Genomic DNA, 27,306 nt, shown 5'->3' on the forward strand with positions numbered 1-27,306 from the left:
TTTTTTTTTGCAGCTAAGGGTGGCCATATGATTCAGTTCTGGCCAATAAAATGTAAGGTGTCCCTTTCCAGATGAAAAGGGATAGATACAGCGGGCAGAACCCTGCATCTTTTGTCCCTGCTGCCTCTTCCCCTTTCTTCCTGTCTAGAAAGCAGATATGAGGCCTGGAGATGCAGCAGCCAGTTGGTAACATGAGGTGTCAAGCATGAGGATAAAAATCCCTAAGTTAGGAAAGGCAGAGCAGAAAAACTAAAAGAGCCTTGCCCCTTGGGTGCACTTCTTAGCAGCTACACCAGTATTGCTCAGCTTTGGCTTCTCAGTACATCAGAAAAATAACTTTCTTGTTAATGTACTGTTACTTGCTATTCAGAGATGATTATGGTATAACTAAGAGAGAGGACACGAGTCTGAAACAAGAGAAGACCCCACTGTGTAGGCTGCAGCGGGCCACTGTTACCACACCAGGGTTTCAGTCTAGGTCCTGCTTCTCACCACACAGAAAGCCAATCACTGAGGCAGTGTGTATTGCCAGAGAAGAAAGCTTTAATTGGGGCTTCAGTCAAGGAATTGGGAGATCAGTCTCAAATCCATCTCCCTGATCAACTAAAATCAGGGGTTTATATAGCAAGGAAGAAATGAAACTATATGCAGGAAAACAGGAATTAGGGAGGGGTGAGGAAGAGAAGTTGGTCAACAGGAAGCAGGTGGTAGGTTAGGAAGATCACTTGAGGTCATGACCAGCTTGGCCAACATGGTGAAACCACATCTCTATGAAAAATACAAAAATTAGCTGGGCATGGTGGCATGTGCCTGTAGTCCCAGCTACTCAGGAGACTGAAGCAGAAGAATCGCTTGAATATGGGAGGTGGAGGTTGCAGTGAGCTGAGATCGCACCACTGCACTCCAGCCTGGGAGACAGAGCGAGACTCTGTCCCCAGGGGGATTAAAAAAATTATGTAACTCTGATACAGAAGCACAGAAAAGGAAGAGTTGAAGATACAAACATTGGCTATAATACCCAGCACTGGCCAGGGAAGACACTGAATCTGGGGAGCATCAGCAGTTCATCCTGAGAGGAACTCCCTCTTGTAAAGCATGAACCTTTCCATGGGCATGTACATTTCCTAGCCAGCTTTTTGCAGCAACTCATGCTCATAAAATGGCCCTTGATTGTTAATTCATGTAATTCATCATCACTAGTTCTTCCATACTAGGAAAGGGAGATTAGAACATTCCAGCCCCTGGAAGAGGATAATCTCTTTTAAATAAATAGAATAGGCTTTTATCATATATACCAGTCCTTAAAAGTGTAGCTGGGGTTAGTCTCTAAGCAGGACGAATACTGGGGCACTGACAATACCGAGTTTCTTGCCTAAAAGGCTGAGGACCAGACCCTGGGCTAAAAGGTGAATTTATACCCTGGTGATCACTTGGCTAGTTTCTCCTGACACCACCACTACGTTCCTGTCCTGTCCCTTCCATCAATGTCATGTCACACCGCCGATCCACCTTCGATGAACAAACAAACTCATGGAAGTAGAGCACAGTTTGGCCAGGGGCACATATTTCCTCTAAACTCCTATTCTTGCCCTGTGACACAAGCCAAGTGTATTGGCCAAGCAAGCTGTGGCCTCACTGACTCATCCCTAAATTACCTCCCATCACCTGTTCCCCTCTGTTCTGACCTACGATCAAAGTTCTGGCTGCTGATTTATATATTCCTTCTATTCATTTTCCCACTGTTGCTGTTGGATTTGGCTTTGGCTTACTCAGAAAGTCCTAAGTGACACCTTTTCTATTTCAGCCTATCTCCCTCTATGCCAGCCTGAACAGAAGGGCTGTTCTCCTACCCGACTGTCCCTGGCCTTACCGGCAGGACTTAGGATCAGAGAGCCATCCAGGGGACATTCACTGCAACGGAAGAAGGTCAAATTGGCGTGAACCAAGCTAGATTCAGCACTAGATGTGGAGGTTCCAACAATCTCCAGGACCTTTGACCAGGCTCTACCTCAGGGATCTGAGATCAGCACACTCTACAGAGAGACAGGGACACATTCAGCAGGACTGCTGATTTCCCAGGGAGGCTTTGAGAAAGTAGCGCTTCAGGAAGCAGCATCTGGGAGCTGATGCTGCTCCTACTTGGCAGCACAGAGCTGTCCCATCCCTTCCACTGTTCCAGTCACAGTGATGATGGAGCAATCAGCACCACACTGTGGCTGCAACGGCTCGAGCTCACAGCCAAGTCACACAAGCTCTCCACGTTCCCTGCCATTACTATTTGGAGGTAGACATTGGAGCCAGGGAGGCCTGAGTTTGAATACCAGTGTGACTCTTTGTCCCCAGTCCTCTCTGAGCCTCAATTTTCTCAGCTAGGAAATGACAGTAGTTATGCCTCCCTCATGGATTAAACCACATAAAAATGTATAGCATGCACATCGCTTGACACAGCAGACACTGACCAGTGTGAATTCTGATTCCTTTTCCTGAGAGTCTGATTCCAACCTGCAGCAGAATCTCCAGAATCCTAAAGAAGATGTGCTCTGCTGAGCCATCCTCTGTACCCAGTCATCCTTCTGCCCAGCCCCCAAGGAAGAAGGCCATAACCTGAGTCAGACTTGGGGCTCTTCCTTCAGAGCATGACTGAATAGGCTTCATGGGAAGGAGTGGTGCTGGGGGTGGGGGACTCAAAAAAATGCATACCCTTTTGTTTTCAAACTTTAGTGAGCATGGGAATCATTTAGAGAGTTTATTAAAAATAGAGGCCAGGGCCAGGTGCAGTGGCTCATGCCTGATATCCCAGCACTTTGGGAGGCCAAGGCAGGTGGATCACAAGGTCAGGAGTTCAAGACCAGCCTGGCCAAGATGGTGAAATCCTGACTCTACTAAAAAAAATACAAAAGTTAGCCAGGCGTGGTGGCGGGCGCCTGTAATCCCAGCTACTAGGGAGACTGAGGCAGAGAATTGCTTGAACCCAGGAGACGGAGGTTGCAGTGAGCTGAGATCGTGCCACTGAACTCCAGCCTGGACAACAGAGTGACACTCTGTCTCAAAAATAAATAAATAAATAAAGGCAAGTTACAGTGAATCCCAAGTATCTTTTCAACGAATCAGTATGTCAGCACGTTCAGCTCTCTTCTTCTTTAATTCTCTATTTTAAAGTTTAACTTTCTTGTAATTCCAGTAAACAACCTTCTCCACTGGTACTAATCAGTAGCTCACATCTGTTCCCTCTCTCCCCCCAGCTCCATCCTGACTAATCCTGGTCACCTGGCTACCTGCTCTGACCCGTCCATTACCGTCCTTCCTGCCAAAACACCCACCCTGCTGCTCCAGCTCAGACCTCTGCTCTTTTAAAAATAGCCAATCGGGATTAGTCTAGCTTGTGTGGTCTAACCCTAGCCAATGGGGGAATGACACAGCAATAGGGACAACCTCCATCAGGCATAAGTATCCCTTCCCCACTTGTCCAACATGTAGCTGCCACTGTTGCTCCATCCGTGCACTGCAGCCTTCTATAGAAGTAAACCGTCTTGCTGGGAGGAGGATTTATCTTCAAGTGCTATTTCTTCTGCGGCATTGAAATTTTACTTATAACAGGCAAGTCTCTCCTTAGACTTACTGCTGTTAGATAAAATTTAGAGGAGCCCTTTGGTTTGGACTGAGCTGCTGCACTAGGCCTGACAGACCAAACCAAAATGGAGTCACTCATGCTGAAGCTCTACCCCACCGAGTTGAAAATAAGTTGTTTATCTGACCTTCCCACAAATTGAGAGTGAGATCATAGCCCAGTCTCCAAGCAGGTTGGTTTGGGCTGGTATGATAAGAAAATCTTCTCACTGGAGCCACTCCAATTGCTGGCCACTTTCCTCCTGGAACCTTCATCAACCAGATCCAGGCAGACTTCCGGGAGCTACAGCTGCTTGTGGTTACTGACCCAAGGGCTGGCCACCAGCCTCTCACGGAGGTGTCTTATGTTAACCTACCTACCATTGCTCTGTGTAACACAGATTCTCCTCTGTGCTATGTGGACATTGCCATCCCGTGCAACAACAAGGGAGCTCACTCAGTGGGTTTGTTGTGGTGGATGCTGGCTCGGGAAGTTTTGCGCATGCGTGGCACCATTTCCCGTGAACACCCATGGGAGGTCATGCCTGATCTCTACTTCTACAGAGATCCTGAAGAGATTGAAAAAGAAGAGCAGGCTGCTGCTGAAAAGGCTGTGACCAAGGAGGAATTTCAGGGCGAATGGACTGCTCCAGCTCCTGAGTTCACTGCTACTCAGCCCGAGGTTGCCGACTGGTCTGAAGGCATGCAGGTGTCCTCTGTGCCTATCCAGCAGTTCCCTACTGAAGACTGGAGCGCCCAGCCTACCACGGAAGACTGGTCTGCAACTCCCACTGCTCAGGCCACTGAATGGGTAGGAGCAACCACTGAATGGTCTTAAGCTGTTCTTGCGTGGGCTCTTAAGCAACATGGAAATAAGATTCATGGAAAATAAACATCGAGTTTCTAAAAAAAAAAGAAAGAAAAAGAAAATCTCTACTTTAACCTTTACAAGGAAAGGAAATTTGAAACCACCAATCCACTTTTCATTCTCTGTTTCTAAAGCCAACTTCCTCTGCTCAGGCTATCGGAACACTCATCATATTTTGTGGAATGAAGTATTGCTGAATTCTAGAATTGCAAATAAAACCCAAGTAAGATCTTTAAACTGGCCAGTCATAGTGGCTCCCATCTGCAGTCCCAGCACTTTGGGAGGCTGAAGCAGATCATTGACCCCAGGGGTTCAAGACCAACCTGGGTAACATAGTGAGACTCCATCTCTACAAACAACTATTTTTTCGTTTTCTTTTTTTTTTGAGACAGGCTCTCCCTCTGTTACCCAGGCTGGAGTGCAGTGGTACAATCACAGCTCACTGTAGCCTTGCTCTCCCAGGCTCAAGTGATCCTCCTGTCTCAGTCTCCAAAGTAGCCAGGACAATAGGCATGCAGCACCATGACTGGCTAATTTTTTTTTTTTTAAGTAGAGATGAGGTCTCATTATGTTGCTCAGGCTGGTCTCAAACTCCTGAGCTTAAGCGATCCTCCCACCTTGGCCTCCCAAAAAGCTGGGATTACAAGCATAAGACACCATGCCTGGCCTACAAAATTTTTTAAAAAATTGGCTGAGTGTGGTGGCATTAATCTGTAGTCTCAACTACTTGGGAGGCTAAGGTAGGAAGATCACTTGAACTCGGGAGGTCAAGGCTAGAGTGAGCTATGATGGTGTTACTACACTCCAGTCTGAGCAACATAGCAAGACACTGTCTAAAAAAAATATGTATATATGTGGCTGGGTGTGGTGGTTCACACCTGTAATCTCAGCACTTTGGGAGGCCAAGGCAGGTGGATCACAAGGTCAAGAGATCAAGACCATCCTAGCCAACGTGGTGAAACTCCGTCTCTACTAAAAAAACAAAAATTAGCCAGGTGTGGTGGCATGTGCCTGTGTTCCCAGCTACTTGGGAGGCTGAGGTGGAAGAATTGCTTGAACCCAGGAGGCGGAGGTTGCAGCGAGCCGAGATTACGCCACTGCACTCCATCCTGGCAACAGAGCAAGATTCTGTCTCAAAAAAAAAAATGCATATATGTATATATATAGTCTTGTCCCTTGGAATCTCCTGAGTTATAAGGGTTTTTTAAAATATGCTAATGAGATGACCCAAGATGGGGGGCCCTAGATAGCTTCAGGATGGGGGCCGGTTGCCAGAAAAACTAGTCAAGAGATTTGAGGATTAGAACTGTCAGCCCCACTTCTCTAGGTGGTGGGAAGGGATTAAAGATTGAGTTTGATCATCAAAGACAAAGACTTGATCAATTTTCCTATGTAATGAAACCGTCACAAAAACCCCTAATCAATGGGTTTGGTGAGTTTCTGGTTTGATGAACATATTGATGTGCTGGAAAGGTGGGTTGCAAGAGAGGTCAAGGAAGCTCTGCCCCAACCCACCCCCATATCTTGCCCTATGCATCTTTTTCATTTGGCTTCTCCTGAGTTTTAGACTTTATAAGAAACCAGTAAGCACATGTAAGGTATTTTTCTGAGTTCTGTGAGTCACCCTAGTGAATTAGCAAAACTGAAAGGAGGTCATGGAAACCCTCACATTTGTAGTGGTCTAGGCAGAAGTGTGGGTAGCCTGGGCACCCTATTTGCAGCTGGTGTCTGAAGATAGGGGCAGTCTTGTGAGACTGAGCCCTTTAACTTGTGGGATCTGACACTAACTCCAGATAGCCAAAATTGAATTGAATTATGGGACCCCCGATTGGTGTCGTAGAATTGGTGCGATTGGGTGCCAGAGGTGGTGTCAGAAAAAAACGCTGCACAGGAGCCTGTCACATTTGCTCCCTCCTGACCTTACCTGGCCCTTGTTATAACCACACATCTTTATAGGATGTGGTTAAGCCCAGAAGAAACTGCCAATTCCATTGCAATTCTCTGACCTAGATTCAACGTTAGCCTTTTGAAGAGATGCAGAAGCGAGGCTTACATTTCTCTATTCAAGCCTACCCAAGGCAGGGCTGGATTTGCCTGTGGGCTTCTGATCTTCTTCTGACTATAGTCCACACCACACCTGGTGGGCTGTTCCAGCAGACCATGGAGCACAGGGCCTCCACTCTAGAATAGGATGGAACACTCTTGCTGGTCATCTGATGGACTCACTGCCCGCCCTGACTGTGGAGGGACCCTGTCTTGTGAGCCTGGCCACATGGGGTCTGCTGGAGTCATCCTATCTGACTAGATTCTTTGCCCTAGTTCCTCTCGGCTTTTTTTTCAGTGGGTCAGCTTTTCCTAGGGCCCTAAAGTTGCTGAAATAAACTTACTCAGCTATTTCCACTTGAATGTGCCCCAGGAGCCCAGGCAAAGGCTCTGCCGAAAAGACTTCCCTCTTGCTCCTGAGGGCACAGCCATGCTGCTGTCCCAGTGTGCGATTAAACGCCATCTTCTCCCCTCCTTGCCTTCCATTCTCTCTCTCTCCTTCTGAAGAAGCCACACAGTATCATCAATCAATGCTACCCGTCTAAATCCATTTGTGCTGCTGTAACAAAATGAGACTGGGTAATTTATCAACAACAGAAATTGATTTCTCACAGTTCTGGAGGCCAGCAAGTCCAAGACAAAGGTGCCGGAGGGCTTGGTGCCTGGTTAGGGTCAGCTCTCTCCTTCTAACATGGTGCCTTGAAGGCTATGTCCTCAGGTGGTGGAAGGAAGGAAGGGCAAAAGTGCCAGCCTTGTATAAGGCACTAATCCATTCATGAAGAGAGAATCTTCATGACTTCATCACTTCCCAAAAGGCCTCACTTCTTAATAGTACCACAATGAGGATTAAGTTTCAACATGAATTTTAGAGGGGATACATTCAAACCACAGCACCATCCATCTTGGTGTACCTGCTGGCATGCTTGAAACCATTCAAAATGGCTTCATTCTCAGTCTTTTTTTTTTTTTTTTTTTTTTTTTCCAAAAATGTGGCATTTCTTGACAGGGACTCTTCTGCTAGGACCCCATTCAGAACAAAGTTAACCTGGTCAATGAGTGTCTCTCTCACCTGCAAGGAAGAATTTGGTAAGAGATGGCACAAAATCAAGGGACATGACTGAGGCTCAAAGAGCTGTAGAACTCCAAGTGAAATTTGCTGGCCGAGGTTCTACTTTGAACAGAGGCTCAAGTCATCCATACAGAGGCTTTCCTGGGATTACAGGGACATACTGTGGAGCTCCCATTAATTAGTGGAAGCACCTACCAGCTGCAAAGCCATCCCTGGGGACCTCAGCTGGATAAGACTTGGGATAGTTCCCCAGGTAGCTCCCAGTCACTTGGTCCAAGGAAATTCCTTACTGTAACTATACTGGGTCAGTGCTAACTCCTGGAAACCTCTCCTTCCAACTGTGTCTCAGTCTCCGGTGACTTGGAGTTCTCCATGTCTTTCATGAGAGCTACCTCCACACCGTACCTGGTGGGCTGTTCTGTGAGGGTTGCTCTGTGAGGGTTGGGGGGAAACCCTGCATGGCTTGAGCTCTTCTGTTGACAAGCCCCATTGCCATCAAAATGGCTCTTCCTCTGTACCACCACCCTCTGGTCATAATGAGCATCTCCGTCTAGAGCTCTTTCAGACCTTCCCACTACAATCCTCAGGACCTCTAGCTCCACACATGTGAGTGCACCATCATCTAGACTAAAATCACTGTGTTCTTCTAGATCCCTGGAAATCATCTGACTCTGTGTTCTCAGAACCTTGAGTCATGCCTGAATTGTATCTGACACCCCAGGTATGTGCTCATGAACACCTGGTAGCCAGTACACACCTAAGACACAGGCTCAGATTCTTAATGTATATGAAGGATGGGAGGAATGAGGAAACACTGCCAACCCTCCAAGGTCCCAGGAAAGTCTATATTTAAATGCCTTCAACTATTCATAAAGAATGCAGCAGAGTTCTAGTTATTCCCCCACTGGCTTCCCCTTTTTGCTACATTAACAGAATGCCTAGATTAATGATTATACATTTCCAAATCTACCTGCAGTTTGATATGATTATTTGGATATAAGTTCTGACCAATGGAATGTGAGGGGAAGTGGTGTATGGAACTTTCAGGACGTGTCCAAAAAGAGGGGCTGGCAGGGCGCGGTGGCTCATGCCTATAATCCCAGCAGTTTGGGAGGCCGAGACAGGAGGATCACTTGAGGTTAGGAGTTTGAGGCCAGCCTGATCAACATAGTGAAACCTCGTTTCTACTAAAAATCCAAAAATTAGCCGGGCATGGTGGCACATGCCTGTAATCCCAGCTACTTGGGAGGCAGAGGTTGCAGTGAGCCGAGATCGCACCATTGTACTCCAGCCTAGGCAACAAGAGCAAGACTCTGCACAGAGGGGCCATGCCCCTTCTCCAGTATTCCCTCGCCTGTCCCCTCTCTCTTATCCTGCTGCTCTAAATGTGGACATGGTGGTATCCTTGGCCAAGAGGACTTCAAGCCATACCCCACACCCTAGGGGTGATGAGACAATAACTTAGAAGAGGAATAGGTCCCAGATTACCATAGTGAGCACAGCTGCCATACTACCCCTGGACCACCTATTGAGTGAATCAATCAGCCAGGGCCCTGATCATCCTTGAACTTCTTTTTTGGATATACCAAAAAAAGCAAAAAGAAATGGCCTGATCGCTCTGTAGTCAGCCATGTCTCGGGGTTAAGTTTGCATGAGTAGCCTTGAGGAATGAGGTAACATCTCTCAGACAGAAAGTAGGCTTGCTTGCTACTCTATGAAAGTGGTATAATTTCAGCTGTAATGTGAGCCCATTATGTGCACAGCGTTCACCTGGTTTCCTCTGTGTTGTCTTCATGGGTCTTGGGGGACACGGGGAACTAGACCCAAAATGATGAGTATGCTACTTGTTGTGCAGTGAGTAATAAAATTTTTGTCTCACCCCGCCTGGCCTGTTTTGCAATTTTTAATATTCTATAAATGACATATATGTATCATTTTGTCATTGCTTTCTTTGCCCCACTTAACATTGTAGTTATGAAATTCACATGTGAGGATCTGTGGAGTCCTAGCACAATCATTTTCCTGTTTTCTCATCTTCCATTGCATGGGTATACCACAATTTGCTTATCTGCTCTTCGACCTAAGAACCTTAAGTTGTTTGTCTCAGACAAGGGCATCTTCTGCAAGCATCCATGAAATAGTAGTGGGATAAAATTCCAGAACCTGACATACCTGCCTCTGACTCCGTTCCAGAGATACAGATTGTTTCTGTCAGACAGCCTGGGGATGCTAGAGATCATTAGGTAAAAAGAGAAGGACTGAAAATAAGGCCAACCTAGTAGGAAACAAAACCAACAGGATGAGAAAAACAAATCATACTGACATAGTTTTAGTCCAGATTCATCCATGCCTGGAGGTTGTTTTTAGGAGAGAAGTCATCTTGTATCTCTCTTAAACTGTATCCAAAACTGCTATTTTGGATTTCTGTCACAGGCAGCCAGTCCTAATCCTAACTAATCAAACAGTAACTTTTCCAAGTTCTGATTTGGCAAAAAAAAATATCAAGCTTATTTTATCTTATTGGATATTTATCATTCAAGCTAACCACATACAATCCATTCAAAAGCAAGATATTGTAAGAGTGACACCTGCACATTAGTTAGGACCTCTTGAACAGGTGGTGTCACATAGAAATTATGAAGACCACACTGGTTAGGTGCAGTGGCTCATGCCTGTAATCCCAACACATTGGGAGGCGGAGTTGGGAGGATCACTTGAGTCCAGGAGTTCAAGACCAGCCTAGGCAACATGGCGAAACCCTGTCTCTACAAAAAATACAAATATTACCAGGTGTGGTGGCATGCACATTCACAGCTACTTGGCGGGCTGATGCGGAATTGCTTGAGTCCAGGAAGTTGAGGCTGCAGTGAGTCATGATTGAGCCTCTGCACTGCAGCCTGGGTGACAGAGCGACACTGTCTCAAAAAGAAATAAATAGGAAGAACAGACTATGCATGGTTACTAGAGTTAGCAGATATCAAAGGCACTATTACTGGATCAGGCTGTCAAAATTTTAAGTGACTTCTCCACATTTGAGTAAGACAATTTTTTTTTTTTTTTTGAGACAGAGTCTCACTCAGCCATGCAGGCTGGAGTGCAGTGGTGCGATCTCAGCTCACTGCAACCACTGTCTCTGGGTTCAAATGATTCTCCCGTCTCAGCCTCCAGAGTAACTGGGATTATAGGGACCCAGCATCATGCCTGGCTAATTTATTTATTTTAGTAGAGACAGGGTTTCACCATGTTGGCCAGGCTGGCTTGAACTCCTGACCTCAGGTGATCCGCCTGCCTCAGCCTCCCAAAGTGCTAGGATTACAGGTGTGAGCCACCACACCTGGCCAAGTAAGATAATTTTTAAAAGCTGCTTGAGTGTTATTTTCTTCCATGAATTAGATTAATCCATGCTTTTAAATATAAGATTCCTATTATAGGGAATGGAGCCCAGATGAATTTGGAGAGCAAATCCCTGATCTGCCTTGTCCCCAAAGTTCTTTCTAGCATGTCGGCAGCTCTTGTTTTTTAAGAACTTCAGTGTAACTGGAAATATTGAGAAAGGTTCCAATAAGGTTGTATCATTACCACATAAATCAGGAGACCAGGGCAGACACAGATAAAACAAGAATAGATGTGAGTGTGTGGCAACACCTGTTACTGAGCCATGGACAAAATGTCGAAAGCTCTTCTGTGAGACACAGGTATTTTGATGTGTCAAAATATTCTAAATGCTTGATTTCTCAACCATAATTCCCTGTGTAGTTATTTCTGATTTCCAATTTCTAACACATTCACAATTCTCTAATCAAATTAGCACCATCGCTTTATTTTGGATGCATGTTGTTTTTGCCAGCTCAGCATTCATTCTCACTTTAGGAGCAGCATCCAGATTCTCCCTTGGAGAACCACCCATTCCTACTACCAGTCCATCCTGTTGAGTGAGGCTGACACCACTCTACCAAGCACCAGGTAACTGATTCACAAGGGCACATGAATGTTTCAAGCCTGCCCAGTGCGATTCAATACTAGGACTTCTGTTGATACTATCAGGAATAAGAAGCTTGCTTTATACTTAGATTGCTACTGTAGGACAGCCTGGTGATGGTGCCAATTTCACACATCAGCCTCCTGATGTGTAGCTGGGATTATAGGCACACACCACCATGCCCAGCTAATTTTTGTATTTTTAGTAGAGATGGGGTTTCGCCATGTTGGCCAGGCTGGTTGTGAACTCCTGATCTCAAGTCATCCACCCGCCTCGGCCTCCCAAAGTGCTGGGATTACAGGCCTGAGCCACCCCGCCTGGCCTGTTTTGTAATTTTTAATATTATATAAATGATATTTATGTATTCTTTTGTCACTGCTTTTTTGCCCCCACCCCCACTTAACACTGTAGTTATGAAATTCATGTGTGATGATCTGTGGAGTCCTAACACAATCATTTTCCTGTTTTCTCATCTTCCATTGCATAGATATACCACAGTTTGCTTATCCGCTCTTCAGCTGAAGAACCTGAAGTTGTTTCCACATTTTTATTCTTATACATAATACAGCTGTAAATATTCTTACACACATATGCAAAAGATCATCCAGAGTATGTTATAAGGAATGAAAACGCTGGGTCTTCATGGGCTATTGCTGTTTCATGTGCAATTTGACTTCATTAGATATCAACAATTTGTCCTCCAGAGTGGTTTTATCAATTGAGACATCCACCAGCTGTATATAAGAGATGCTTCACATTCTCTCCAGCACTCAACAAATATTTATTAGTGAGCTACTGGTTTGTTCTACTTATTGGTATGCAGTAGTGACAGTTTCTACTCTCTTGGAGCTTCCATTCTCTTGAGACATCCAATAACAAATAAACAAATGAATACATAATACATCTGGAGGTGATTACTGCCTTGTCTCTCTTTTTTTTGAGACGGAGTTTCGCTCTTGTTACCCAGGCTGGAGTGCAATGGCACAATCTCGGCTCACTACAACCTCTGCCTCCTAGGTTCAAGCGATTCTCCTGCCTCAGCCTCTTGAGTAGCTGGAACTACAGGCACCCGCCACCATGTCCGACTACTTTTTGTATTTTTAGTAGAAATGGGGTTTCACCATGTTGTCCAGGCTGCTCTTGAAATCCTGAAAAGTGATCCACCCACCTCAGCCTCCCAAAGTGCTGTGATTACAGGTGTGAGCCACCACGCCTGGCTGAGTGCCTTGTTTCTAGGCTTTGTGGGTACAAAGCACTAGCTCTTCCTCCTGGGCCCTTTTTTATTTACAGTGAGTGAATGCAATGCCAACATGACCTAATTTAACAAACCTATCTTTTTAAACTTGTAATTACCCTAAAATTAGAAGATGAACATTTTACATTGCTGTAATTGTTAAAATATACAGTGTTTTGGAATCCAAGTTCTCAGATGACCATAATACCAGGCAATATATGAGGAAGAGGTGAAGTGTTCCCATCTTTGCAGTCACGCTGCCCAGAATCAAATTTTGGTTTCCTGCCTTATCAACCCTGTGACCTTGAACTCTGAACTTCACCTCTCTTAGTTTTCTTTTTTTTTTTTTTGAGATGGAGTCTCGCTCTGTCGCCCAGGCTGGAGTGCAGAGGCATGATATCAGCTCACTGCAACCTCCACCTCCTGGGTTCAAGCGATTCTCCTGCCTGAGCCTCCTGAGTAGCTGGGATTACAGGCGCGCGTCACCACACCCAGCTAATTTTTGTATTTTTAGTAGAGATGGAGTTTCACCATGTTAGTCAGGCTTGTCTGGAACTCCTGACTTCCTGATCTGCCCGTCTCGCCTCCTAAAGTGCTGGGATTACAGGTGTGAGCCACCAAGCCCGGCCAACCTCTCTTAGTTTTCACATCAGATAAAAGTACCTGACTCATAAGGGTGCTTATCATGGTGTCCAGTACATTTTACTACCAGTGAATTAATAATTAAATAGGCCAACCATGTGACATTTTTCCTCTTTTGCAGATGAGGAATTTGAGGTTCTGAGTGGGTAAACAAATTGTCCAGCCAGTAAGTGCTAGTACCTCCTGAACCCAGGTCTTCTGATACCAGAGCCAATTCTCCACTACAACATTGCTTGTATATATGAATGTATCAGTATTCATCCAACAATTATTTATTGAGCATCTACTATACGACAGTTACTTGATGCTAGGAAATTCTAAAATATTCCTAATAGAGCTGGTCATCTTTGAGCAACCCTGAAATTACACATATCTTGAGGCCAGTCCCAGCACTCTGTTTTATCCAGCATTGGATGGTAATGAAGTGTGAAGATTTTATTGGCATTTTTATGGGGGATGGAGATGAGGATTGTATCAGATTAGACTGTAAACTCCTTGAAGGCAAAGACCAACTTACTTATCAGTGTATAACCATTACTTAGCACAGCACATACTCATTGAATATTTGATGAATAAGCAACACGCCATGCAATCAAATTTAATCCATCTTCCTAAATAACTTCTCACATGCCCCCCATAATGCCTTCCCCAGCAGATGCTCCAAAATCATAGATGAAATTTAGTTGAATTAAACTGTGAAATCTGGGCGCAGTGGCTAACACCTGTAATCCCAGCAGTTTGGGAGGCCAAGGCAGGCAGATCACTTGAGGTCTGGAGTTTGAGACCAGCCTGGCCAACATGGCAAAACCTGTATCTATTAAAAATACAAAAATTAGCTGGGCATGATGGTGCACACCTGTAGTCCAGCTACTTGGGAGGCTGAGGCAGGAAAATAGCTTGAACCCAGGAGGCACAGGTTACAGTGAGCCAAGATGGCAGTCTGGGTGACACAGAAAGACTCCATCTCAAAACAACAGCAAAAAATTAAACTGTGAAGAATTCTACCTCTTGTAAACTTGATGAGATTCTCTGAGGTATTCCTGGATTCCAGTATAGGTAATTTTTATCTGGAATCAAGTACAGTGAGTTTGCGTTGCAAAAATGTATAAGTCGGGCTGGGTGTGGTGACTCATGCCTGTAATCCCAGCATTTGGGGAGGCTGAGGCAGGAGGAAGGTTTGAGCCAGGAGTTTGTAACTAGCCTGAGCAACATAGCAAGACCCCATCTCTAAAAATTTTTTTAAAATTAGGCGGGTGTGGTGGTGCCTACCCATGGTCCCAGATACCTGGGAGGCTAAGGCAGGAGGATTACTTGAGCCCAGGAAGTTGAGGCTGCAGTGAGCCATATTTGTGCTACTGCACTCCAGCCTGGGTGACAGAGCAAGACCCTGTTTCGAAAAATAAATTAAGTAATTAAAATAAATTAAAAATATGGTAAGTCTGGCCAGACATGGTGGCTCATGCCTGTAATCCCAGCACTTTGAGAGGCTGAGGCAGGCAGATCACCTGAGATCAGGAGTTCAAGACCAGCCTGGCCAACATGGCGAAACCCCATTTCTACTAGAAACACAAAAATTAGCTGGGCGTGATGGAGCATGCGTGTAGTCCCAGCTACTTGAGAGGTTGAGGCTTGAACCTGAAAGGCGGAGGTTGTAGTGAGCCGAGATTGTGCCACTACACTCTAGCCTGGGCAACAGAGTGAGACTCTGTCTCAAAAAACAAAAAAATGTGTGTGTATATATATATATATATATATATATATGAAGTGGGTATATATATATATATATATATATATATATATATATATATATATACATGAACCTTCGCCTCCTAGGTTCAAGTGATTCTTCTGTCTCTTCTGTCTCAGTCTCCCAAGTAGCTGGGATTACAGGCACATACCACCACACCTGGCTAATTTTTGTATTTTTAGTAGAGACGGGGTTTCACCATATTGGTCAGGCTGGTCTTGAACACCTGATCTCAGGTGATCCACCCACCTCTGCCTCCCAAAGCGCTGGGATTATAGGCGTGAGCCCCCTCACCCGGCCCTCTTTAAATCATGGTACAGATTTCATGGTACATTTCATCCAGAATTAGAAATTCCATGGGTGGGCCTAGGAATATGCATTTTAAATGTCCTCAGATAATTCTGAGACACAATCAGGCAAGATAATTATTTAATTGAGATTTAAAGAGAGACATCATGGTACATTTCATTTTCTTCCAAATGGAGTAACAAGACCTCCCCTAGAGACATTTAGCATTGGGCACGCAAATGCATTTATTTCTTTCTGTAACAGCATGTGCTTGGCAGAACACTGAGAACTGGAGGTTGAGAAAAAAAATGTGGTCTTCCTGCTCACAGAAGAGATTCTAAGACATCCTTGCTAACGCAGCATTGCCAAAGAGTTGTGTATGAATCAACCACAAAGTTAAGTGGCTGATGAAACTCAGAGTTTATGAGAATTTCTGATGAAGCAGCACATAAGAGTGTGTATTGGTTATTGTATGAGTGTGGTGCAGTCTATAATTTGACTTGTTTGGGTCTTTTTATTATTATATGTTGAGCTTCACTGAGGACTGTTGCAAGCTTTTTTTTTTCTTTCCTCTGCTATCAGAATTCTTCTGCTTCATGATGGAGAATTGAGGCTTTATGACAAGAATGCTAAATATTCCTTAAATTATAGACAGAAGAGGCTGAGAGATAGTTATGATGTTTTATTAGCATCTGATTCCAGGCACATGATCCCAGTTCTCCTGATTTCCTAATCAAAGATGCATTTCTGCACTCACCACAGTCTAGTTGTATACCCTCTGAAGTACCCAGGAACCAAGCTAAGAGCAGTATCAAGGAAAGATAGACGATTATGCAGATGGCTTGAGTAAAGCTTGTCTTTAGGCTCCCAGCACCCTCCCACTTCCTAGGCTCAGTACTCCTCTAGAGTTGCCAAACTTAGCGAGGAAATACATAGGTGCCTCTATGTTATCTCATTAAGGCTCTTAATAGCGTTATCTTAATCCTTCTGCCGTCAGAGCCTATTTTGGGGGGGAAAAATTTCAGATTAGTCACCAGATCTTAGAGCAGTATTTCTCTAAATCTGGTCCCAGATAATCTGCAGAAGAATAACTTGGGGAATATGAAAAATGCAGATTCCTGAGTTTCACCCTAGACTTTCAGAATTAGAAATTCCAGGGGTGGGCCTGGGAATATGCATTTTAAATGTCCTCAGATAATTCTGAGACACGATCAAGCAAGACAATTATTTAATGACCTTAGTGTCTTTCCTCTCCAACTGTACATACCTAAAAACTCCATCCTACTTGTAGAAAAGGAGATAACAAAGGTTCAGTACCTGGCATTTACAAGGATCTCAATAAATATTTGTTTCCCAAATCCCTCCTTCCCCATCCCCCCACCCCTCTGAGACAGAGTCTGGCACTGTAGCCCAGGCTGAATTGCAATGGTGCCATCTCGGCTCACTGCAACCTCCCCCTCCCAGGTTCAAGCGATTCTCTTTGTCTCAGCCTCCCAGGTAGCTGGGATTACAGACGCCCGCCACCAGGCCCGGCTAATTTTTTTTGTATCTTTTTTTTTTTTTTTGAGACGGAGTTTCGCTCTTGTTACCCAGGCTGAAGTGCAATGGCTCGATCTCGGCTCACCGCAACCTCCGCCTCCTGGGTTCAGGCAATTCTCCTGCCTCAGCCTCCTGAGTAGCTGGGATTACAGGCATGCGCCACCATGCCCAGCTAATTTTTTGTATTTTTAGTAGAGACGGGGTTTCACCATGTTGACCAGGATGGTCTCGATCTCTTGACCTCGTGATCCACCCGCCTCGGCCTCCCAAAGTGCTGGGATTACAGGCGTGAGCCACCGCGCCCGGCTTTTTTTTTGTATTTTTAATAGAGACAGGGTTTCACCATGTTGGCCACGCTGGTCTCGAACTCCTGACCTCAGGTCATCCACCCGCCTCGGCATCCCAAAGTGCTGGGATTATAGGCGTGAGCCACGGTGCCAGGCCTCCCTGAATCCCTTCTTAAAGGAATTGTGGCCTTCAGAAATCAGAAGACACCCGAGGTCCCTTCCCAGTCCCCGGAAGTAAAGAGAGTCTGGGCTGTCTCTAGTCACCTCCGCACACGGAGGGTCTAATCCATCTACCTGACCCTGTCTGGGCCAAGCTCCTTGAGGCTGGCACAGCATTGGCTGTCAGAAGAGCCTTCTGGGCAGTGACTCCCCAGCAGAACCATGTCCAGGACTTCATCTGTAGGACAAAAAGAATGGAAATAGCCACCAACATGAATGACCGGCTCACTGCAGGTTGAGGTGCGGGGAGATGGGGGTACAACACTGTCAACCGAGGATTTGAGTTTAGAAAGACTACAGGCCCCAAAATGCAATTTCACCTCCCAAAAACTACCATTCCCAACATGCAATGCAACAACCTGGGAAAGCCAAGGAAAAAACCTTGCAAGCGTGGCTGCAAAGTTTGCCCCTCTTGTTACCCTCAGGCAAAGGAATGATTTCGAAAGGCCCAAAAGCTATTTTTTGCAGGAGCGGTCACTCCCTAAATCCAGGCAAGGAAAGGGAGGAGTCTGAGTCGAGTCACGCCCCTTTCCCTGTAAACTCGGTTGGCCCCTAGCTTAACGCGTTGGAGTCTGAAGAGCGGGCAGTAGCCGCACACCCCAAACTTTCCCCATGGGTTCGGTTACCAGAGCTGTGTTTGGAGAGCTGCCCTCGGGAGGAGGGACAGTGGAGAAGTTCCAGCTGCAGTCTGACCTCCTGAGAGTGGACATCATCTCCTGGGGCTGCACAATCACAGCCATAGAGGTCAAAGACAGGCAAGGGAGAGCCTCAGACGTGGTGCTTGGCTTCGCCGACTTGGAAGGTGGGTTGAACTCTGCCCCGGGCTGCGAGCCGGCTCCCGGCTGCAAACCTCCCGGATCGATTGGGCCACTTGCAATGCGAGGGGCTAAGGGGAAAGTTGCCGTCTAACTTGGGAGCGCGTGCATCATGCTAACAGAGGGCTGTGTGGCCATCCGATGTTTGGGAAAAACCGTAATGAATGGAAAAAGCTATGGGAGTTGGCCTCTGGTTATCCGTTCAGGCTTTGCCCCAATTAATGTAAAAAGTCAGCTGATGGTAAGATACACTTCAGCGATCCTGGAGCAACCGCTGAACTGCCTGATCTTTGAACTGCCTGATCTTTGAACTGCCCTGACCCATTGAGAAGGCTGGAGAGGAAAGAGCAGGCAAGAGGGGGTGTGGCTCCCAGTTCTTCCCTTGTGCCCCTTCTGAAGAAGGAAATTTAAAGACGTGCCTCTTCTACTTCCTTCTTCCTTGATCAGATTCTCTTTGAGGCCTGGTTATCTCAGAAATGCTCCAGTAAGCTCAGTGGTTGCCTAGTACACCAGCTACCCATTTAGGGAACAAAACAGAGAAGACCAACTCAGTGTCTAGAGATCAGATCTCCTATCAACTAGGATGGTCTTTTATCCCAGAAACCATAGGCAATTAGAATTAGGCATTAATTCATACATTTGAAAACTATTAATTCAATGACCTCCTCTAACAGGACAGACAAGGTCTCCACTCTTGGGGTTTGCCTGGGGAGATAGACTTTAACCCAATAATTGCATAAATAAATAATGACAATTGCAGCTTGATTGCAACACAGGAAAATGTACATCATGATCTCTTAGCATTATGGTGTAACTAGACAGAAAATGAGGTGTGAAATAAAGCTGGCAAAGGGAAACTGAGAATTAATACCTCTGCTTAGTGGTTGGGTGTAGACAAATTCTGCTGGAGAGGAGGTTTGAGGTTTTCCTTTTGGTGTGTCATTCTGTCTGTTTGGTTCTTTAGATACAAAACTTGGCTCATGGTTTGGGGTTCAACAGAAAACTCTGAGTTTTGGTTTTTTTCCCTTAGAAATCTGAAATTTGTTCTCTTTTTTTCTTTTTTTTAGAGACAGAGTCTCACTCTGTTACCAGGCTGGAGTGCAGTGGCGTGATCTTGGCTCACTGCAACCTCCGCCTCCCAGGTTCAAGCAATTCTCCTGCCTCAACCTCCCGAGTAGGTGGGACTACAGGCATGCACCACCACACCCAGCTAATTTTTTGTATTTAGTAGAGATGGGGTTTCACCATGTTGGCCAGAATGGTCTTGACTCTTGACCTTGTGATCGGCCTGCCTTAGTCTCCCAAAGTGCTGGGATTACATATGTGAGCCACCGCACCTGGCTTTTTTTTTTTTTCTTTTTTCTTTTTAAGTGCAGTGGTGCAATCTTGGCTCACTGCAACCTCTGCCTCCTGGGTTCGAGTGACTCTCCTGCCTCAGCCTCCTGACTAGTTGGGATTACAGGCACGTGCCACCAGGCCCAGATAATTTTTTTTGTATTTTTAGTAAGGACAGGGTTTCACCATGTTGGCCAGGCTGGTCTCAAACTCCTGATTTCAGGTGATCTGCCCGGCTTGGCCTCCCAAAGTGCTGGGATTACAGGCATGAGCCACTGCGCCTGGCCTGTTCTCTGCTTATTTAACAAAATTTATTATAAGTATATTCCTGAGCATCCTATTCTTGGCTTATAATTGTCTCTATCTGCTTTGGTGCCTCCACAGCTTAACTTGGAGGAGGAGGAGGAGGCAGCCTTCTTTCCAAAGCAGAAGGTCGTTGGTAACTTATGTGAGTCTATTGCAGGAGACTTACTGGTAGGAAGGTGCAGGCAGGTGGGGGAAATAAGCTCTACCTCCCCTTCCTTTCTACCTCCCCCAAAACTTCTAGGGAAGACATCTTCAGAGTCAGAAGGCGAGAGGGCTGGCAAGTGACAAAAGAGGATCCTTTGGAATCATTTCACTGAGTCCTCTCTCTTCTAGAAGCATAACCATTGTCTAGGCTGACACAGAATTGCAAAGACATTACTTGACTCATGCAAAAATCACTCCATAGAGTCAAACGAGTATTGGATTTCTGGCCTAGAATTCCAGAGCCAGTTAAAGTAATTGGAGATGGGCCATCCTCTCATTTCTCCATCAGCCAGGATGTTGGTGTTGAGGTTGAATAAATACCTATCCAGGACTTGAGGACAATAACTACCATGGCTTCTGGTGCCATTTTTTTTTTTTTTTTTTTTTTTTTTGAGACAGAGTCTTGCTCTGTTGCCCAGGCTGGAGTGGTGCAATCTTAGCTCACTACAACCTCCGCCTCCCAGGTTCACAGCCTCCTGAGTAGCTGGGATTACAGGTGTGCACCGCCACACCTGGCTAATTTTTTTTGTATTTTTAGTTGAGATGGGGTTTCGGCATGTTGGCTAGGTTTGTAGCTGGCATCTGTAATGCCAGCTACTTGGGAGGCTGAGGCAGGAGAATTGCTCGAACCCAGGAGGCAGAAGTTGCAGTGAGCTGATAGGGCACCACTGCACTCCAGCCTGGGTGACACAGTGAGACTCTGTCTCAAAAAAAATAAAAAATAAATAAAAATACACTCTAACCTTTCTGTGTAACAGCTGACCATAAAGAAATTAAGACCCTCATTCCACAGGGGTCCTGCCCCATACCCGGGAGGAAGGAATGCTACATGGGGAGGCCAAGAAAAATCTGAACACAGGCCTTGCTGAGTTTCCCCGCTCACTCTGTCAGCAACAGATCTTACCTATTTTGTCCAATCATATTTCTACATGGCTGTTTATACTCCATTGGACTTAAGCATAAAAATGGATTGTTTTCTCCGTATCTGTGGGTCTTCATTCTGAAAGCTCCTGTATCACATCAAACTATAATGAAATAAATTTGTTTGGCATTTTTTAAATTTTATTTTTTACAGGTGGAGTCTCACTCTGTCACCCAGGCTGGAGTGCAGTGGTGCAATTATAGCTCACTTGCAGCCTCGAACTACTGGCCTCAAGCAATCCTCCTACTTCAGCCTCCCAAAGTGCTGGAATTACAGACATGAGCCACTGTGCCCAGCTGTTTTGCTTTTCTCTTGTTAACCTGTGTTTGTTGTAGAGGTGTGGGCTGTGACCTTTACAGTGGAGATATACAGCACTCTGTTAACTATTTTAATGGTGCTCTGATAGTACATTTCTGGTGCATTAAAACCCATGTTAACAAGAAACTGGTGACAGTGGTTGTTAAGAAAGGATCCTGGGTACCCAGGGTGCAGGGGGTAGGAAGGAGACTTAATTTTCACTGTATATTCTTTTAAAACGTCAGTGTATGTAAGCATATATAAACAAACAGAAGCAAATAATTTAAAGTAATAAGACGTGACAGAGGCCGGCATGGTGGCTCATACCTATAATCCTAGCATTGTGGGAGTCCAAAGCAGGAGGATCACTTGAAGCCAGGAGTGTGAGACCAGCCTGGGCAACATAGTGAGACCCTGTCTCTACAAAACAAACAAAATTAAATTTAAATTAAAAAAAATTTTTTTTAAAGACTTGATAGAATAAGGGGTTATCTTGATATTATCATGTCCCAAAGATGGTTTTGAGCCATGGGGAAGATCCGAGCGTGGATAATTCCATGAGACATGATCCTTTTGTAACTGCAGAGTTAGATATGAACAATCTCCAATTTCCCAGACAGGTTATATAAACTGCTTGGATGACAGCCATAACCAGAGGTCAGAATGGTTCAGATTCTCCCTGGGAAAATAAGATATTTTTCTTCCATAGAATTCTAAAGAGGAAAATTATGTGAATTTTTAGTTACAGCCTGGAAAAAATCAGTAATGCCTCCTATGAGTTTTTCTACCGCTTTTTGTATTTAAGACTTTCTTCTTGTTGTTTAGTGCAATGGTGCAATCTTGGCTCGCTGCAACCTCCACCTCCTGGGTTCAAGCAATTCTCATGCCTCAGCCTCCCGAGTAGCTGGAATTACAGGTGGGCATCACCACATCCAGCTAATTTTTGTCTTTTTAGTAGAGATGGGGTTTCACCATGTTGACCAGGCTGGTCTCAAACTCCTGATCTCAAGTGATCTGCCTCAGCCTCAACCTCCTAAAGTGCTGAGATAACAGGTATGAGCCACCAGGTCCAGCCTAAAAATGTTTTTCATTGGCATGTCCCACCTACAGTCATTATGATTTCTTTCAAAGCCTGTGCTGAGCATATTTGCTTATATGCCATAGGTATAAACAACCTACCTATACAATCATTGAAACACGCCTTCCTTTTCATGTTTCGCCCGGTTACCACCAAAGACCTGGCTATTAACTGCCATGAGAGGCATTAAGAAAAAAATAGAAAAAGTAAATTTAGTGCCTTTAGAAAACCTGGGTTCAGAAGACAGGATGAGGGAAAAAAAGGATCAGGTTAGAAGCTGCATCCTAGTGGGAACACTGAGGATTACTGGTTTAAAGCTCTGCTTCCTTCCTTAAAGCTGTGTGACCCTGGGCAATTTATTTAACCTCTCCAGACCTATTTCCTCACATGAAACAAATGGATTGTGATGATGTAATGAGCTATGGACTGTGATATGTGTCTGACCATATCTGACCACATATTTTATATGCCTCTGACCAGAGTGAGCAATTAATCATTTTTATCCCCCTTTCATTCCTTTGCCCCCAAATACCATCTCTCACTCTACTAGAACTTTTCATTTCACTTCATTAACACTGCAAAAAATGACATGGAGATTCACCTAGGACAGCAAGCAGCTGCTAAAAAGTATATAAATTATCTGAAATTACTAAAGTGCTTATTAATTAAATTGTTTTCTTCATATAACCAAAGGATAAGTCGTTCTGTGGATGGAGGTTTTGATTGCGAGTGGTAATTTTATTTCAGACTTTAGGGCACTCTGGCTAAGGTTTGGGCTGTCCGAGGGGGGTGTCACAGTTGGGGTCCTTGGGATGTTAGAGTGGAAAGGGCCATATCCCATGGTTTTAAGCATTAATTTATTCTCGCCAGTGCCTTGCCCTGGAAAAGGGGCAAGCGTTTCCTCTACTCTCGGCTCAGCGATTGACTTGGTTAAATCAACATTCATGGCTTGACCTAGGAACTTTGAACATTTTCATGGCAAACGGGTATTTTCTGCATTTCAAAACAAATTTTTAGCCATGCCTTATTCGGGATTTGAGAATTGTCACTTTTTGTAATTCTGATTTGGTGTGAAAGCTTAGTTATGGTATTAGTCCTTTTTCACACTGTTATAAAAACTGCCTGAGGCAGAGTAATTTATAAAGAAAATAGGTTTAACAGACTCACAGTTTCTCATGGATGGGGAGGCCTCAGGAAACTTACAATCATGGCAGAAGGCAAGGCAGAAGCAAGACAGGTCTTACTACACGGCGGTAGGAGAGAGAGAGAAAGCAGGGGAAGTTGCCACTTTTAAACCATCAGATCTCGTGAGAACTCACTGACTATCACGAGAACAGCATGGCGGAACCACCCCGTGATCCAATTACCTCCACCAGGTGGGGGCACAAAGCCAAACCGTATCAGTAACATTTGAAGGTAGCATAAAATTTATTTGTTCTAAAGGGTTTTTCAGGGACAGGATTAGTGGTTTCTGTTGTGCTTAGACTTTAATTCTTGAAAAATATTCCTCCAGGGCCACAGTGGCTCACTCCTGTAATCACAGCACTTTGAGAGGCCGAGGTGGGAGGACCACTTGAGCTCAGGAATTCAAGACCAGCCTGGTCAACGTAGGGACACTCTGTCTCTAGAAGAAATATAAAAAGTATCCAAGTGTGGTGGCACATGCCTGTAGTCCCAGTTATTTGGGAGGCTGAGGTGGGAGGACCACCTGAGACTGGAGGCCAAGGCTGCAATGAGCTGTGATGGTACCACTGCACTCCAGCCTAGGTGACAGAGAAAGACCCTGTCTCAAAAAAACAAAACAAAACAAAACACCTATTCCTCCAAACCAAGGAACTGGCCTGGTCACTTGTAAGGGAATTCTTGCAAGCCCACGCGGTAGGAAACCTACTGGTGGCTTTGTGGCTATCTCCAACACCCAGTATGCCTCTGGCAGAGAACGGGAGCTCGGTGTTCATTTGTTGAATGAATCAAAGTAGGTCTCAAAAATCTCAGCAGTCAAACATCTTGTTTTTTAGAAAAAACAAGAAGCGTTTCTTTACATTTTTGAGCTTGTGAAAGCAGATGAAACAAAACAAAGAAAGATTGTTTGGCTCTTCAGGACTCCTTTTGGTTAACCAGTGTATGGGGTTTTAAAGCTAGTTTCGGAAAGAGAAGAGGGTGGGGAGAGGTGGAGAAAGATCAGCCTGGCCTGTGCCTGGGATGGAGTTAAGGTCAACAACCAAAAAGCCTTTGCTTTCCACATAATTTAATATTTAAGAACATGGAGTCACCGACTATAATGGCAGGGCTAAAGTCTTGGTTCTGCCACTACTTAGCTGTGTGTTTTGCGGCAAGTTACTTAACTCCTCTGTCCTCAGTTTCCACATCTGTAAATTGGGATACAAATAGTATCTACATCATAGAAACGTTCTGAATATGAAATGAGGTAGATGGAAAGCACTTAGAAAGTGGCTGGGACACACTTTGGGAGGCCAAGGTGGGTGGCTCTCCTGAGGTCAGGAGTTCAAGACCAGCCTGACCAATGTGGTGAAACCCCATCTCTATTAAAAATACAAAAAATTGTTTTGCATAATGATAAAACAAAACAACAACAAAAAAATTTAGCCAGACATGGTGGCGGGCGCCTGTAATCTCTCGGGAGGCCAAGGCGGGAGAATCACCTGAACCCAGGAGGTTGAGGTTGCAGTGAGACAAGAATGTGCCACTGCACTCCAGCCTAGACTACACCATCCCAAAAAAAAAAGGAAAAAAAAAAAAAGAAAAAGAAAGTGGCTTTCAGCCACTTCAGAAAGTGCTTTCTAAGCACTCAGTAGGTGTTAGCTATTATGATAGTCCATGGGCAGGACTCTGACGCACCTGCAAATTAGCGAAGAAGCAAACCAGGAAAGGCCTGGAAGGGAAGGATTAATGTTTAATTTGTACCCAACCAGTTGGGTAATGGAAACCTGTGACCTGTTGCTGGCCTAGTCAGCTCAGGGTCTGTATCCTGAGGGCCCCTCCATCCCGTGGAAAAATAGTTCATATGCTTGAATTGCATTCTCTGCTGATCTGAAGTAGGCATGACAGATACAGAGTACCACGGGAAAAGGGAATGGAATTCAGAGGGCGTCTAAGTGGAAAATAGAGTAGAAAGTAATCTTAGTAATGATACAGAAAACAATCTCCAAACCTTAATCTTTTCCATTGCAAACTAAGCACAGAGGAATTTAAAGACAAGGAAAGTACCATAATATGCCCACGCACCAAGTTGTAAGTATGAGGAAGCTATGTTGCTTTTTTATAGCCCCTCCCCTAAAAAGGCCCAAAACAGTTTATGCTGATTATTATACCACATAGCCATCACAAGGAATATGGGGCCAGACGTGGTGACTCATGCCAGTCAGTAATCCCAACACTTTGGGAGGCCAAGGTGGGAAGACCACTTGAACCCAGGAGTTCGAAACCAGATTAGGCAACACAGGGAAACTCTGTCTTTACAAAATAAAAAGTAAAAATTTGGGCCGGGCGCGGTGGCTCACGCCTGTAATCCCAGCACTTTGGGAGGCCGAGGCGGGTGGATCACGAGGTCAACAGATCGAGACCATCCTGGTCAACATGGTGAAACCCCGTCTCTACTAAAAATACAAAAAATTAGCTGGGCATGGTGGCGCGTGCCTGTAATCCCACATACTCAGGAGGCTGAGGCAGGAGAATTGCCTGAACCCAGGAGGCGGAGGTTGCGGTGAGCCGAGACCGCGCCATTGCACTCCAGCCTGGGTAACAAGAGTGAAACTCCGTCTCAAAAAAAAAAAAAAGTAAAAAAATTAGCCAGGCATGGTGGTATATACCTGTTGTCCCAGCTACTCCAGAGGCTGAGGTGGGAAGATCATTTGAGCCTGAGAGGTCAAAGCTACAGTGAGCTATGATGGCTCCACAGCACTCCAGCCTGGGGGACAGTGAGATCCTATCTAAAAGAATAAAAAGGAATATGGTAGCCAGGCACGGTGGCTCACACTTGTAATCCCAGCACTTTGGGAGGCCAAGGTGGGCAGATCACGAGGTCAAGAGATCAAGACCATCCTGGCCAACGTGATGAAACCCTATCTCTACTAAAAATACAAAAATTAGCCGGGCGTGGTGGCACGCTACTCAGGAGGCTGAGACAGAAGAATTGCTTGAACCCAGGAGACGGAGGTTGCAGTGAGCCAAGATTTCGACACTGCACTCCAGCATGGCGACAGAGCAAGACTCCATCTCAAAAAAAAAAAAAAAAAAAAGGAATATGATAGATATGTCATGACATGGAGAGATCTTAAGATGTTTGATAAATAGAAAGTTACAGAACAATGTATGATTATAGTGTGATGCTCTATGTAGTATGATTCTCTTTATATAGAATATGTGTGCTTCTGTATTTGTATATTTGCTTATATGTAGTTAATTCAAATTTAAGAATGAAGTGTACGTACCAGACTGGGAATAGTGGGAATAGTGGTTACCATTGGAAAGGAGGGGAGTGGAGAGGTGAAGGAAGGCTTCTGTGTTTTACTCTGTTTAGGTTGCTAGATTTCACAAATAAAAGTACAGGATGCCTGGTTAAATGTGAATTTCAGATAAACAGTTTATACTTTTAAAGTATAATAAGTATGTCCCATGTATAAGAATAACATGAACATACTTATACTAAGCAATTAATTATTATTTATCTGAAACTCACATTTAACCAAGCATTCTATACTTCCTCTGGTGAGCCTGCTCTATGTTCTTGTGTATTACCTAACTCTCTCTAAAGGATATTTTTTTTTTTTTTTTTTTTTATAGGGAGAAGGAAAAAGGAAGAGAAAAA

The 27,306-nt window shown here is 44.8% G+C and overlaps 2 protein-coding genes across 2 annotated transcripts in view; both read left to right on the forward strand.

Moving 5' to 3' along the window:
• Positions 1-2,190: 2,190 nt before the first annotated feature.
• Positions 2,191-4,500, forward strand: LOC105733102 (small ribosomal subunit protein uS2-like). Its single transcript, XM_064363778.1, has 2 exons — positions 2,191-2,284; positions 3,825-4,500. Exons 1-2 carry the CDS (start codon positions 2,191-2,193, stop codon positions 4,442-4,444), a joined length of 714 nt encoding a protein of 237 aa, XP_064219848.1. The 3' UTR covers positions 4,445-4,500.
• A 13,531-nt stretch (positions 4,501-18,031) lies between these two features.
• Positions 18,032-27,306, forward strand: part of GALM (galactose mutarotase) — a 72,220-nt gene continuing 62,945 nt past the window's right edge. Inside the window, exon 1 of the mRNA XM_064364011.1 lies at positions 18,032-18,323. Within this exon, the coding sequence (XP_064220081.1) occupies positions 18,134-18,323 (190 nt within the window). The 5' untranslated portion in view covers positions 18,032-18,133. The remainder of the gene's footprint in view (positions 18,324-27,306) is intronic.

Source organism: Aotus nancymaae, unplaced genomic scaffold (assembly GCF_030222135.1).
Source record: "Aotus nancymaae isolate 86718 unplaced genomic scaffold, 86718_ANA_hifiasm-v0.15.2.pri h1tg000057l, whole genome shotgun sequence".
Taxonomy (NCBI): Eukaryota; Metazoa; Chordata; class Mammalia; order Primates; family Aotidae; genus Aotus; species Aotus nancymaae.

Coding starts and splice junctions, on each gene's coding strand:
- LOC105733102 (XM_064363778.1), top strand. CDS start 2,191: ATGGAGCAATCAGCACCACACTGTGGCTGCAACGGCTCGAGCTCACAG. Junction 2,285..3,824: donor CCTGCCATTACTATTTGGAG/GTAGACATTGGA, acceptor TGGTATGATAAG/AAAATCTTCTCACTGGAGCC.